We start from the raw sequence: 13,853 nt of genomic DNA on the forward strand, positions 1-13,853 counted from the left end.
ATATTAAAATTATTACTTTATCAAATTAACAAATGTGATAGTAAGGTAATTTTTATTTAAAGTCCAATTTTTTTATATAAAAATGTTATAATAAGTTTATATGAAAATAAAGTGCGATACTACAAAACAAATCGAAAAGATAATTAAATAGTAATTACTTATATCAAGATAGTAACATGTAAAAATAATAATTAAAATATAAATACATATTATATTAAAGTATTTTAGTCATATATTAAATTATTTAATAATTATTCATTATCGTATTATATTTTTATCATAATTTTTCATAAAAAAATTAAAGATTTAATTTAAAAAATGAAAAGATAGAAAAAAAATGCAGCACCTCCTCTTCCTCCGACTTTGGTGGACATTGATCAGGCACTAGACAGAGTAATTGATTATATCCACGTAGTGCTGATTGTAAGGCCATAAATTTGCCTCCAAATTCCCAAAATCATAAAACGGGTCCTCCAATTCCTCTTTCGCTCTTTTCCAATTTCCCTTTCTATTCTCTCCTATATTTCACTTCTCGCATGTGTTTATTATTATTATTCATTACTTCATTCAATATTTTCCACCACACTTTCCCTCTATGACTCAGTATTGCACTTCCATTCCCCAGCATCCCAAGCTTTCAAGGTTGTGTCAACCATAATTCCTAAAATACCCTTCAGTATTCATAATACAATACTGCAGAAGCTTAACATAATTGCTATACCTTTTACCTTTTGACTTCAATTGAATTGATGCTTCTTCAATGATTCTAGATGTTTCTAGATGATTCTTCGGCCACCTTCTTCTGCGAGCTTCTTCCAGTTCTTGCAGGCTTCTTGTCCCTGCAGCAATGAAGCTGATTCCAAAGCTTTTCTTCTTCCATTCCCCTTCTCATCCAGAAGGCGCAGAAAACGCTTCCTCGCCAATTTCGGTCACCGGAAGTTCCGAAGGCGATGGACTCTTCGCCTTTGCGCCATCCCTCCCGAAGCTTCTAACCGCAATTGGAACCCGGAACTTGTCAACTCCGCCGCAAGAGGCGCCAAAGGTTATGTGTTGAAGCGAGTTTCGAGCGAATTGGAGCAAGGGAACGAGTTCAACCACCACCAAGGGTCGCAACAATCGCAGCAGCATGTTCAGTTGGGTTCCAACTTCACAAATTTCCAGGAGGATCCTCTTGTTGATAAGCTCAGAACTCAATTAGGAGTAATTCACCCGATTCCGTCGCCGCCAATTAACCGCAACGTTGCTGGTTTGTTCGTGTTCTTCTTCTTTGTAGGTGTTGTGTTTGATAAATTGTGGACTTCAAGAAGGAGGAACAATAAGGTTAACAGTGTGGATAGCTTGCGTGGCGTGTGGCCTCAGGTACAAGAAATTATTGTTTGCACTTTGCACCTAGTGTACCATATAGTGTGCTCTTTTCATTCATGGTATGATGCTTTAGCTACGTATGATGGTAGGAGAAGATGATAATCTTAGGTGGCATTAGGTGATGAGAGAGAACAGCTTGTGTGTTTAAAATGCACTAACTGATATAGCAACAGGTATTAACATAGACTAGCTGATTTACATGACTTAATGTATCTCCTGATTAGGTGCCCACCAGCTTCTCCTTGTTTCTGGAGAAGGACCTTCAGAGGAAAGAGTCGGTGGAATGGGTGAACATGGTGTTGGGGAAGTTGTGGAAGGTGTATAGAGGTGGGATAGAGAACTGGATTATTGGATTGCTTCAGCCTGTAATTGATAACTTGAAGAAGCCTGATTATGTGGAGAGGGTTGAGATTAAGCAATTCTCGTTGGGGGATGAGCCGTTGTCGGTTAGGAATGTTGAACGGAGGACTTCTCGTCGGGTGAATGATCTGCAGTAAGTTCTGCTTCTCATTTTCGTTATTTATGGTTTTAAATTGTTGTTGAAGTTGCCTTTGTGTTGGGATTATATGGAAAATGGCTAGAAAGTGGCACTATATTTATTGCCCAGTGATATAGTCGTGTGATCAAGTTCTAAAACTATTAGAATATCAGTAGTTCTTGATAGCTCTTTTTCTTTTTAGAATCATTTATCTATTATTATTAGGGACTAGGGATTATCCTGGGATAAACATATTGCTAATAACCTATCAATCTCCCTACATTGTATATAGGTACCAGATTGGTCTTAGGTATACTGGTGGAGCTCGCATGCTATTAATGCTTTCTCTAAAGTTTGGCATTATTCCAATTGTTGTGCCTGTTGGTGTTAGAGATTTTGATATTGATGGTGAGCTTTGGGTGAAATTGCGACTAATACCAACAGAACCTTGGGTAGGAGCTGTTCAGTGGGCTTTTGTTTCACTTCCAAAAATCAAGTTCGAATTGTCTCCATTCCGTTTGTTCAACTTGATGGGTATGTGGATGTCATACTTTTGTTTTAAGCCTTAACAGCTAAGTCACAGCATATTTCTGAACTGGCATTTTCATTTAATAGTGCCCAACATTGCATTCATAATTTTTTCTCGGTCAAATGCAACATATGATCTTCCTTCTTGTCAAATATATACTCCTCCACCCCCCCACCCCACCCCCTTCTTTTTTTTTCCAGATCTGACATATTGATGCTGACATCTGTCTTTTTTTCTTTTCATTTTTCTCCTTCTTCTTGGATGGTTGGGCATGATCAGCAATTCCAGTTCTCTCAATGTAAGTTCCATTTATCTTCTTGACATTATTGCCCATGAAGCTATACATGTACATGTTTGAATGCATCCTGAAAGTGATACTATAGTACTAACGATAAGTATGCATCTCTGACAGATGTTATAATTATAGAAATTAACTGCAATTTGGAAGCTTTGTTTGGTCCTGGTTAAATATTTATTGCAGGTGATCATAAATTGTGAGCCATTCCCTTTTTAAAGACGTTATTTTCCTTTTGTTTTAGACATTTCCCCCCCAATTATACTAGTCAATTGCATTCATTCTTTAAAATATTCAATGTATTCTGAATTTATCCATTCCAAGCTCTTTAGATTGTTATGCATGTATTGTTCCAAGGTTGTCTTTGGTAAAATATTACGAGAGGTTAACTTTTTCTGTCAATAAATTTAAATTAATATTTTTGGTTTTTCTCTTGCAGGTTTTTGACTAAACTTCTCACGGTAGATTTACCTAGACTATTTGTACGCCCAAAGAAAATTGTTTTGGATTTCCAGAAGGGAAAAGCTGTTGGTCCTGTTGCTGTTAATACTAAATCTGGAGAAGTACAAGAAGGAAACAAGGATTCTATTGGAGAACTTTCAGTTACTCTTGTGGATGCCCGAAAGCTTTCTTATATCTTCTATGGTAAAATTCTATGTTGTTTTATTTACTTGGGCAAAATCTTTGCATGCTCCTAGTAAAGTGGTGTGTTAGGTTGATTTTCTCTTATTTATATATTTCTGAAGTGATTGAAATAATCTTAGTCTCGTGTAAATTCTTTCTTCCTACCATGGCAACTGGGGGAAGTAGTTGATGGTCTTTTGAAGGCTCATTATTTGTTCACTGTTTTGTCAGGCAAGACAGATCCTTATGTTGTTCTTAACCTTGGAGATCAAGTCATACGAAGCAAGAAGAACAGTCAAACAACTGTATTTGGGCCCCCTGGAATGCCAATTTGGAATCAGGTGTTGCTTTCGGATTTATTGATTCATCTTTGTCTCATGTTCTCGTCATTTACATACTTTTTAGTTTGAAGAATCTTATTTATCTTTCTTACTCTGCCAGGATTTTCATATGCTTGTCAACAATCCTAAAAAGCAGAAGTTAAGCATCCAAGTAAAGGACTCTCTAGGGTTTGCAGATTTCACTATTGGTACAGGAGAAGTATGTCTTGCATGCAGTACCTAGATAATTTAATGCATATTTGATTTTTGAGTTGAATAAAAAATTAGAAACACTTGGTATTTCAGAGTTAACCTTGTTTTTGCTGTAATTAAATTCTTTTTAATTGAATATGTTTTTCAGGTTGATTTGAGCTCTCTGAAAGACACCGTTCCTACGGATAGAATTGTTACTTTACAAGGAGGTTGGGGATTTTTGGGAAAGGGTTCTTCCGGGGAGATATTACTACGGTTGACATATAAAGCATATGTGGAGGATGAGGAAGATGACAAGGCTGAGATGGATGCTACTGATATGTATGCATCAGATGATGAATTGTCTGATTTAGATGATGGCATTGTCGCTGATGCGAGGAATGAAATAGATTCTATGTATGACACAGACAAAGAGTCATTTATGGATGTTTTGGCTGCACTAATTGTAAGTGAAGAATTCCAAGGGATTGTAGCATCTGAAACAGGATTTACCAAAGTTTCGGACAATGTTACAAAGATAGGTTCGAAAGCACCAACTTCGTCATCACCATCACCATCACCATCACCATTGCCTGTTGCTAGTTCTGAATCAAATCCTTCTACCTCTGATCGTTCTGAAGGCTTTGGAGGTACCATGCTTGCTTACAATCTCTAATTGAACATTATATTAGGAGGTTATATCACTACTCAACCTAAATTATTGAATGCATTTGAATATTTTGTTATTGACCATGGTCAAAATTTCCAATTTTAGGTTCAGCCTTGTTCTGGCTTTCTGTGATTACTGGCATAGCATTACTAATTGCTATCAGTATGGAGGGTTCAAGTTTGTTCAATCCTTAAAGATAGTGTTGTGCTGCTTGCAAGCTAGAACTCGAGTAAATTCTAAAGCCTCTCTATAGTTTTCTAACTTCAACTTATGTTATTAGTTATTACCATTGAAGTAATTAATTCGTTTTTTTTTTTCATTTTCTTTAATTGACAGGTGGGGCAGTAGGATATGATCAGTTGATCACTTCAAATCAGATTAGTTTGAGAGATTTTTTTCCTCCATTTCCCCCTCTCTTTTTTTTTTTTTTTTATAGAAGTATAGTATTCTATATTCGTTAGTACTGCTTATGGAGGAAAGCAGCATGTACCGGCGACACATGATTTTTTGCTTCGTTTCATGTGTGAGCCACAATTTTATTCATCTCATTTCACATAATTGTTTATAAAGTTAAGTGATTTCGACCAGGCAGTAATAAAATAGAATAACAGGTTTCTCAGTTCTCAATTCCCTTGCTCCTTTTTAGACCTAAAAGAAAAAGATCCTCTCGTCTCTTGCCTGATACTATGTTAATAAAACTTCCTTTTCCCAGAATCGTTATTTACCCCGCATCCGTCAAATTAGGAGATTCTTTTTAATATGTACTTACACTTGCGGTACATAGCCGGTCCCAAGCCCGGATAAAGGAGGAGGGTTGTGTTAGGCAAGGTAGAAAAAATCGAGATTTTACGTGAAATCGAAAAAATAAATAAAAAACGTAAAATGTAAAATCTTAACAAGATTTAAATCGTAAAATCGTCAGACTTAGTACAAATTTCGTAAAATCGATAAACTCATTTAAAATCGTAATATCGGAAGATTTTAAGAGTTAAATCGAGATTCTAGTTACTATGGTGTTAGGTCTTCGGCAACCAACATAAAAATATAGCCGAACCCCCATGACATGTACTTACGATAAAGTAGAAACTAAGTAAATGGATTAGGTTGTCGACAGAGATTAATTTCCAACACACTGCAATATATCCTTTCTTTGTAATAACATCGCAACAACATCAAGGAAACGGATATTTCAATTCCAATACATCTATTCTGCTCTTACATAATAGCCGTTCGTAATTATGTACATGTCCAAGAAATTTCAATAATTGTTTTTCAGTTCAAGGAACACAACACTAACCCAACTTCAGAACCCATTACTAAATGAGAAATTCTTGTATGGGTACAAATCTATTGGTTTACATTTACACACATTACAAGTGTTCCATCACTTTATTTTAAACCCTCGGGTATCCATTCGTGATTAGACGAAAGCTAGCGACTAATCTTTAGCTCCATTTGAAGTCACCCTTCATCTTTCGATGGATAAGTTAGCCATGAAAGCTGCTACATACACGTGTTCCATTACTCTATTTAAGATATAATCAATTATTTGTGGAGTTCACGGCTCTACTGATGGTGTGTACAAGTGAGGTGGTATAACTGTGCCATGACTGAATAGGTACTAGTTACCATATGTACTCATTCTGCACATCTTTATCGTTGGCGATGCTCAGCCCAAGTTCATGTTAAGACATGCCAGAGATATTATACAAGTGCCCTTCTATGTCTGGAACAAATCCTTTTTCCATCATTTCAAGTCTTACTATATCATAGGTATTACGATTTGGGACCAAACCCTTTTCCAACATCTCATTAAGTAATCTATTTGCATCTTCCACCTTCCCTGCTCTACAAAATCCTTTAATCAACACATTGTACGTGACAACATTAGCTCTCTTCCCATCTTTCTCCATTCTTGTCCTCACATTCAATGCTGCCTTGAGATTTCCTTCCATGCAATAGCCATCCATCAAAGTATTATATGTTACATGATTAGGTTTCAAACCCACATGAAGCATTTCATTTAGTAATTGTTCAGCTTTTCTTGATTTTTCTTCTTTGCACCATTGACCTATTAAGATGTTATATGTTACAGTATCAGCTTTCAAGTCCTTACTCTCCATTTCATTAAGAAGCTCCTTGGCAGCTCTTATGTCTTGTTTTCTGCATAAGCCAGCAATCAAGCAATTATAGGTTGAAACATTTGGAAGAATCCCTTCATCTGCCATATAATTACACAGTGAATAGCCTTCCTCCATCGATCCTTCCTTGCAGTAAGCATCAATCAGCGTATTGAATGTTATTGCACTTGGAATCAACCCTTGCTTAATTATGTCATCAAGGAGTTTTCTTGCTTCATTCAATCTCTTATTCTTGCAAAACCCATTGATAAGAGCATTATAAGTAACAATATTTGGCTTCAAACCCAAGCTCACCATCTCATCTCGCAGAGCAATAGCCTCGTCTAGCATGCCATTATTAGATAGGCCATTTATCATGGAGTTATAAGTAACTACGTTAGGTTTTAGTCCCTGATTCTGCATCTCCTGGAAAGCTTTCTTTGCAGCTAATGTATTCTCATCCTTAAAGTATCCATCAATAAGAGTGTTGAATGTAACTTCATTTGGACTGATGTTGTTAGCAAGCATTTCCTTCAAAATAGCTTCAGCCTTGTACATTTTACTGGCAGAGCCTCTCTTGCAATGACCATCAATAAGAATACTGTAGGTAACTGTGTTTGGGGAAATTCCCCAGGCCTTCATGTCTTCGATAGCATCCTCTGCCTTATTCAACTTACCAGCTTTACAGAGACCACTAACCAAAATGTTAAATGTGATCAAGTTAGGCTTAATCCTTCTCTTTATCATCTCCTTGTACACATGCTCCATATCCCCGATTTCATTGTCTTTCACCAAAGCATTCAACAAAGGATTGCATGATGTGGGAGACAACTTAAATCCATATTCTCGAGCTTGCCTAAATGCCTCACAGGCAGCGTGGACTTCCAAATTTCTGACATATGCTACGACCAACATATCAATTATTATAGTAGTTGCCAATGATCGATCACAATACAGCGAAAAGGAATGAAAAACAGAAGAAACTGTATGTTTCTCATTCTTCACAAAGTGATGCAAAAGGGACCTGACCTTGGAGTAACATTTTGATTTTACCAGAGAATGCAAGACTTTGCCAGTCGTTTCAAGACCATACGAAAGCTTGAGTTCTCTTTGAGACCACTGAAAGAACCTAAGAACAAGTTTCGAATCGACCCCGGCATCAAGCAACTGGTCAAGAAGTTCCGCAGGTTTGGTTGATATCAGACGGGTTTTGAGCTCCGACCAGTGCTGTTTACTCACCAACTCTGCTATGGTTTTTATGCAGAATGACTGAACAATTGGACCTGAAAGTGGAAACAAGAGAGCAAGATCCATATTAAAATGGTCTGATAATATGAAATGGTAAATATTTTTACATCAAAAGTTTGGATATTAACAAATAAAATTCAGTTCTTTAAATTGATGGTAGAACAAGGAAGAAGAATTGGACAAGATGAGATTATAAAACATATTGGTAACAAACATAATTAGAGATTTAATTCTTAAGAAAATAACGAGCATTTTCACCTCGTGTGGATCCACCAAGTTTGTCTAATGTCATTCCTGAATATCTTCTAAAAAGAAGTCTTTGTTTCTCTGCAAAGGTGAATAGAAACTGCAGCGAAGAAACGCATAATTATTGAGTAGAAATTCAATTTTTGAGTAAATGGGCGTGTGAAGTTTTTGTTAAATGCTTCAGAAAGAGATTTACATGCAGTTTCAATGTGGTGTGGCGGGTGCAAACTAGTTGATCGTCAGGTGTTTGATAGAAAGTGTAAGAGAAGTGAAGGTATGACCTCACCACCTCAGTGTTGAAATTCAGCGAGACCAAGTTGCAGACACAACGCGAAATTGGATTCAGGAAATCGAATCTGGGTTCTTCCTCCAGTTGCCGCTGTCCTTGATTCCCAAGTTTTATTCCTCACTCTCGAGCATGCAGAGGAAGGTGGAGGAGCTACCTGCGTTTTATGTTTAGCTCCGTCCCGTAAAATTTCACCATGAGTTAAATAAAAATAAAAATAAAAATAATTTATAGTAGGATTAGGTTATAAAAATTTTGTCGAGTAAAAGAAAAAACTCAAATTAAGATTTTGAGACAAAATTAACAAAAAATTAATACTCATTAATAGTAAAAAGAATTAGCAAAAGGAATACAAAAAAATTATTTTAAACAATAAAAAATGACTCAAATTAAACTTTATGTATAAATTTATAAAAATAATAAAAAATTAATTAATATGTATCTTTAAGATTTATGATAAAATTATATTATTAATAAAAAATTTTAAATATTTTTTTAATAAATACAAAATAAAAATATTAAAAATTTAATTTTTTATATTTTTAAGATATTTTTTTTAATTTTTTCAATTTGTAGTTCTAAGCTCTTTAGTACATAAGTTAAGTTAGAGCTAAGACCATCATTTTAATACGGCGCTACCCCGTTGAATGAACCGCAAGGAGGAGCCAACAGCAACAGCAACCTCACCCAAATTATATTACACTAGCGTTCAATAGACACTATGCCTATTCAACCACATTTCTATCGAATTAAAAAAATATTTTTATATTTTTATTTTTAAAATTATAAATTTAATATCAATACTTAAAAAATAAATTATAAAAAAATAAAATATTTTAAATTATTTAATATATGTAAGAAATATAAAATAAATAAATTTAAATTAAAAAATTAAAAAAATTATATTATTATTATGTATAACAAAATTAAAATAAAAATTTATTAATATTATTTACAAATTAGTTATTTATATTTTAAATTTATTTATTTTTTCAATCTTATTTAATTTGAAATAAATTTAAAAATTTATATTTAAAATACTCTTTTCTTTATACATAACTCTAATAGATAAAAAATTATTTCTTTAATCTTATATTGAACATTTTTAATTTTATTATTACTAGCGGCTCAACAGCCACGATAGCCGCTTTTCTATTGAGTTAAAAAAATATTTTTATATATATATTTTTTAAAATTATAAATTTAATATCAATAATTAAAAAATAAATTATAAAAAAATAAAATATTTTAAATTATTTAATATATGTAGAAAGTATAAAATAAATAAATTTAAATTAAAAAATTAAAAAAATTATGTTGTTATTATGTATAACAAAATCAAGATAAAGATTTACTAACATTATTTACCAATTAGTTATTTATGTTTTAAATTTATTTATTTTGTCAATCTTATTTAATTTAAAATAAATTTAAAAATTTATATCTAAAATACTCTTTTCTTTGTACATAACTCTAATAGATAAAAAATTATTTCTTTAATCTTATATTGAACATCTTTAATTATCATTAGTTTTATTATTATTTTAAAATTATTAATTTTTATTTTGATTCATCTCATCATATTAATTTTATTATGCATCTTATTATTTTCTCTTATAATTATGTTGCCTTATTTTATTCTCCTTTCTTGTTTTTTTCTTCCATTAACCCCATCCGCAATCAATTACCACCATACTATTATTGTAGCTCTCATTTTTGTTTATTACTTTGATCCATACATATCCATTCTGTTAACTTTTGAGTTGTTAAAGATTTGTTAAATGAATTATTTCTTTATTTGTTTAAATATCTAAATGTATAACTATTATATAGACCAGCGGCTCAACAGGCCGTGCCTGTTCAGTCGCTTTTCTATTGAATTAAAAAAATATTTTTATATTTTTATTTTTAAAATTATAAATTTAATATCAATAATTAAAATATAAATTATAAAAAATAAAATATTTTAAATTATTTAATATATATATATATAATATAAAATAAATAAATTTAAATAAAAAAATTAAAAAAAGAATTTTATTGTTATTATGTGTAACAAAATCAAGATAAAAATTTATTAACATTATTTATAAATTAATTATTTATATATTAAATTTATTTATTTTCTCAATCCTATTTAATTTGACATAAATTTAAAAATTTATATTCATATTAAAAACATTCTTTTTTTTATACATAATTCTAATAGATAAAAAATTATTTCGTTAATCTTATATTAAACATCTTTAATTATCTTTAATTTTATTATTATTTTAAAATCTTTAATTTTTATTTTAATTATATCATCTCATCATATTATACACTATTATTTTCTCTTATTATTTTTTTTATATGTATAACTATTATTGTCTCGCCATCACTATTATGTTGCCTTATTTTATTCTCTTTTTTTTTTGTTTTCTTCTTCTATTAATCTCAATCGCAATCAATTACCACCATATGATATTACCATTTTTGATCCATACATATACATTGTGTTAACTTTCGAGTTGTTAAAGATTTGTTAAAAGAATTTTTTTTTTTTGTTTGATTTAGATATCTAGATGTATAACTAATTAACTATTATAAAGATACTTATTTTTTATACTTACTTGTTAAGTCATATTTTATCATTTTAAAAAAATTAAGATATCAAGCATTTAAAAATTTTGTATAGAATAATTAAATAAAAAATAAAAAATTATATTAGTTATTTAATTTATTTAATATATAGAATAATTGAATTTAAATTAATTTAGGTATAATACTAAAATTATTATGTTGTTATTATGTGTAACAACAAAAATAAAAATTTATAAATATTTGTAAATTTATTTATTTTTCAATTATATTTAATTTGAAACAGATATAAAAATTTATATTTAAATCACTCTTTCTCTAGCATAATTTTAATAGCTAAAAAAATTTTATTTCTTATAATTTTATATTCAACATTTTAAATTATTTTTAGTCTTATTATTCTTTTAGAATTTTTAATTTTTTTCATTATTCTTTTTTCTTATCATTATCTATCTACATATGTCTCACCACCACTCTTGTATTAGCTTGTTCTCTCTTCCTTCTTCCATTTTTATTCTCTTTCTATCTTCTCTTCAATCGCAATTAGTTACCAACATATATTAGTTCATAATTATTACACTCAAAAGTGAATACTACTTTAAAAATAAAAATTCAAAAAAAATCCCGTAACTCTGATGTGAATCATCTACACTTTTATAAATATAACGAATGAGTAAATTTAACTTTTTTTTATTATGAGTTTTTTTATTATCTAATGCGTTCAAAATCACATATTTTCATTTATGATCAAAGTTAAAAATTAAAGTCAAATGACATTGGTACTTTTTGGTTTAATAAAATTAAAATAAAGTAAAAAAATAAGGATAAAAACTAAAAAATAGATGGCTCTAGAAAAGGATAATGTTAAAATTTATGTCATTATGTATGAGAACAATGATTTATTTTATTATATTTCTTTTTGTACCAAATAACAAAAAAGTTAAATTTTATGTCCATTTTTTATTACTTGTGTTACTTATCTATAGTTGTTTAAATTATACTCTATAGTCATTGAGTCATGTTTTCTTCCAACAATAAAATAGTTATGAAGTCATTTTTATTTTTTTATAGGAGTACATCTATTATATCATGATTTTAATAGTTAATGTAAAATTTAAAAAATTAAATAAATATATATTTATTTTGATTAGATTCAAGAGTGAATTATATATATTCTTATAGTCAAGAAATTGACTTAACTTGTTATATAATAAATAATTTTTTAATCATCAAATTTATAAAAAAAATCTCATCTTTTTATTTATCCTAAAAGTTAAATATTAAAACTAACATTAATATTTTTTTATCAACGGAAACTAAAATAAAACATAAAAATAGAACTTGAATAAAAATAAAAATACAAAATTTTGAAACCCAAAATATAAAATGGTTATAAGATAAAAAAAATTACTTAAATATAATTTTTATAAGGTACTTCATGAATGAACTCAAATGAATGAATATTATATGTAAAATGAATCCTGATATATTGATACAAAAATTATTTTGTGTAAATTTTTTTAAAAAAATTTTGTCCTGTTAAACTATTTTACTTTTATTCTTTTAAAAGAATGTCCATAATAAAAAAAATCCGCATGGATAATTTACATCCAATAGAAAACTCTTGATAAAGTTGCTATGAAAAATGTGTAAAAGTTTTTTTATTCAACGTAACTTACTAATGTACGGAAGAAATTGTTTTAATAATAAACTTCTTTAGGGTAATATTGGATCTTAAATTTAGACGCCAATTAACATTATATATTGTGTAGGTACCTAGAGTAGATTAGAAGAGTATGATAAGAGAAAAATTATTCTGTGTAAATTTATTTTTTTAAAATTATCCCTATTGAACTATTTTATTTTTATTCTTTAAAAATATATCCAAATAAAAAAAATCTGCAACAATAATTTACATCCAATACAAAAATCTTCATGAGATTACTGTGAAAAAATGGATAGAAAATTTTTTATTTAATATATATGATGAAAGAATTTTTTAATAATAAATATTTCTTTAGGAGCAATATTAAAACTTAAATTTAGACACCAATTATCTTTATATTATATTTTATGTTATATTTAAGTAAAGTAAGAAGGATGCAAGAGAAGATGAATAAGAAAAGAAAAAAAATTTTTCTATTATCCAGTAACAGTAATCTGAAATGATAGATAGTAAGAGAAGAAAGAGATAATTAATTAATTATAGAAGTTTCGTGATTGTGAATGTATGTGATAAGAGAGAAGATAAGGTAGTAGAAGTTTTTCTAGTGTGGAATAAACGAATAACTGACATATAGTGAGATCGATTATTAGGAAGGGCAAAATTGAAAAATAATTTTGGACACCAAATCCATGTATTGGCATTATATATTGTTATAGATACTTATTTTTCATGCTTGCTTGCTAAGTCAAATTTTATCATTTTATAGATACTTATTTTTCATGCTTCTGACACTTGTCACATGTCCTGACCTTCTTTCTGCTGTCTTCCCACAATGTGGGCCAATAAAACCCGGCTCGTAAGACCTTTTGTGCTAAGCTTCGGGCTCCAGAATGTATCCCATAGATTCCTTTGTGAGCTTCGGATAAAACTAGATCGGCTTCAGCCCTGTCCAAACATTTCAAGAGAGGTCGAGAATAACCTCGCCTATACAAAACGTTATTTAGCAATGTAAAGAAAGATGCTTGTCTTCTGAATTTTTTCTTGTCTTGAATTTCGTTCGGAATACAACCATGACGGAGGTATTGAATATAAGAATGTTGCCAACTGTCTTTATTTAGAATACTTAAAATGTGCAACGTATCAATGCTCGGTTTATCTAGAGTTGACTGCAATAGCGTGGCTGTGTGTGCCTGTGTAGTTGCCAGTTTTGATAAAATATCTGTTCCATGGTTTT

The 13,853-nt window shown here is 30.2% G+C and overlaps 2 protein-coding genes across 3 annotated transcripts; one reads left to right on the plus strand and one right to left on the minus strand.

The window, feature by feature from the left end:
• The first annotated feature begins 339 nt into the window (after positions 1-339).
• Positions 340-5,100, plus strand: LOC112737070 (uncharacterized). The gene is made up of 10 exons (XM_025786812.3): positions 340-1,359; positions 1,590-1,858; positions 2,136-2,377; positions 2,652-2,670; positions 3,107-3,312; positions 3,523-3,632; positions 3,733-3,831; positions 3,973-4,453; positions 4,579-4,702; positions 4,810-5,100. The coding sequence occupies exons 1-9, from the start codon at positions 781-783 to the stop codon at positions 4,665-4,667; spliced, it is 2,094 nt and encodes a 697-aa protein (XP_025642597.1). The 5' UTR covers positions 340-780; the 3' UTR covers positions 4,668-4,702; positions 4,810-5,100.
• A 545-nt stretch (positions 5,101-5,645) lies between these two features.
• On the minus strand, positions 5,646-8,576 carry LOC112737072 (uncharacterized). Of its 2 annotated transcripts, none has more exons than XM_025786813.1 (3): positions 8,284-8,576; positions 8,100-8,187; positions 5,646-7,876 (listed from the first exon to the last, which is right to left on the minus strand). In XM_025786813.1, the coding sequence occupies exons 2-3, from the start codon at positions 8,131-8,133 to the stop codon at positions 6,159-6,161; spliced, it is 1,752 nt and encodes a 583-aa protein (XP_025642598.1). In that variant the 5' UTR covers positions 8,134-8,187; positions 8,284-8,576; the 3' UTR covers positions 5,646-6,158. The 2 variants fall into 2 exon arrangements, with proteins under 2 accessions (XP_025642598.1, XP_072067253.1); XM_072211152.1 differs by having other exon boundaries at positions 8,374-8,560.
• Between the last annotated feature and the right edge of the window lie 5,277 nt (positions 8,577-13,853).

The sequence above is a fragment of the Arachis hypogaea genome, chromosome 13 (genome assembly GCF_003086295.3).
Source record: "Arachis hypogaea cultivar Tifrunner chromosome 13, arahy.Tifrunner.gnm2.J5K5, whole genome shotgun sequence".
Classification (NCBI taxonomy): Eukaryota; Viridiplantae; Streptophyta; class Magnoliopsida; order Fabales; family Fabaceae; genus Arachis; species Arachis hypogaea.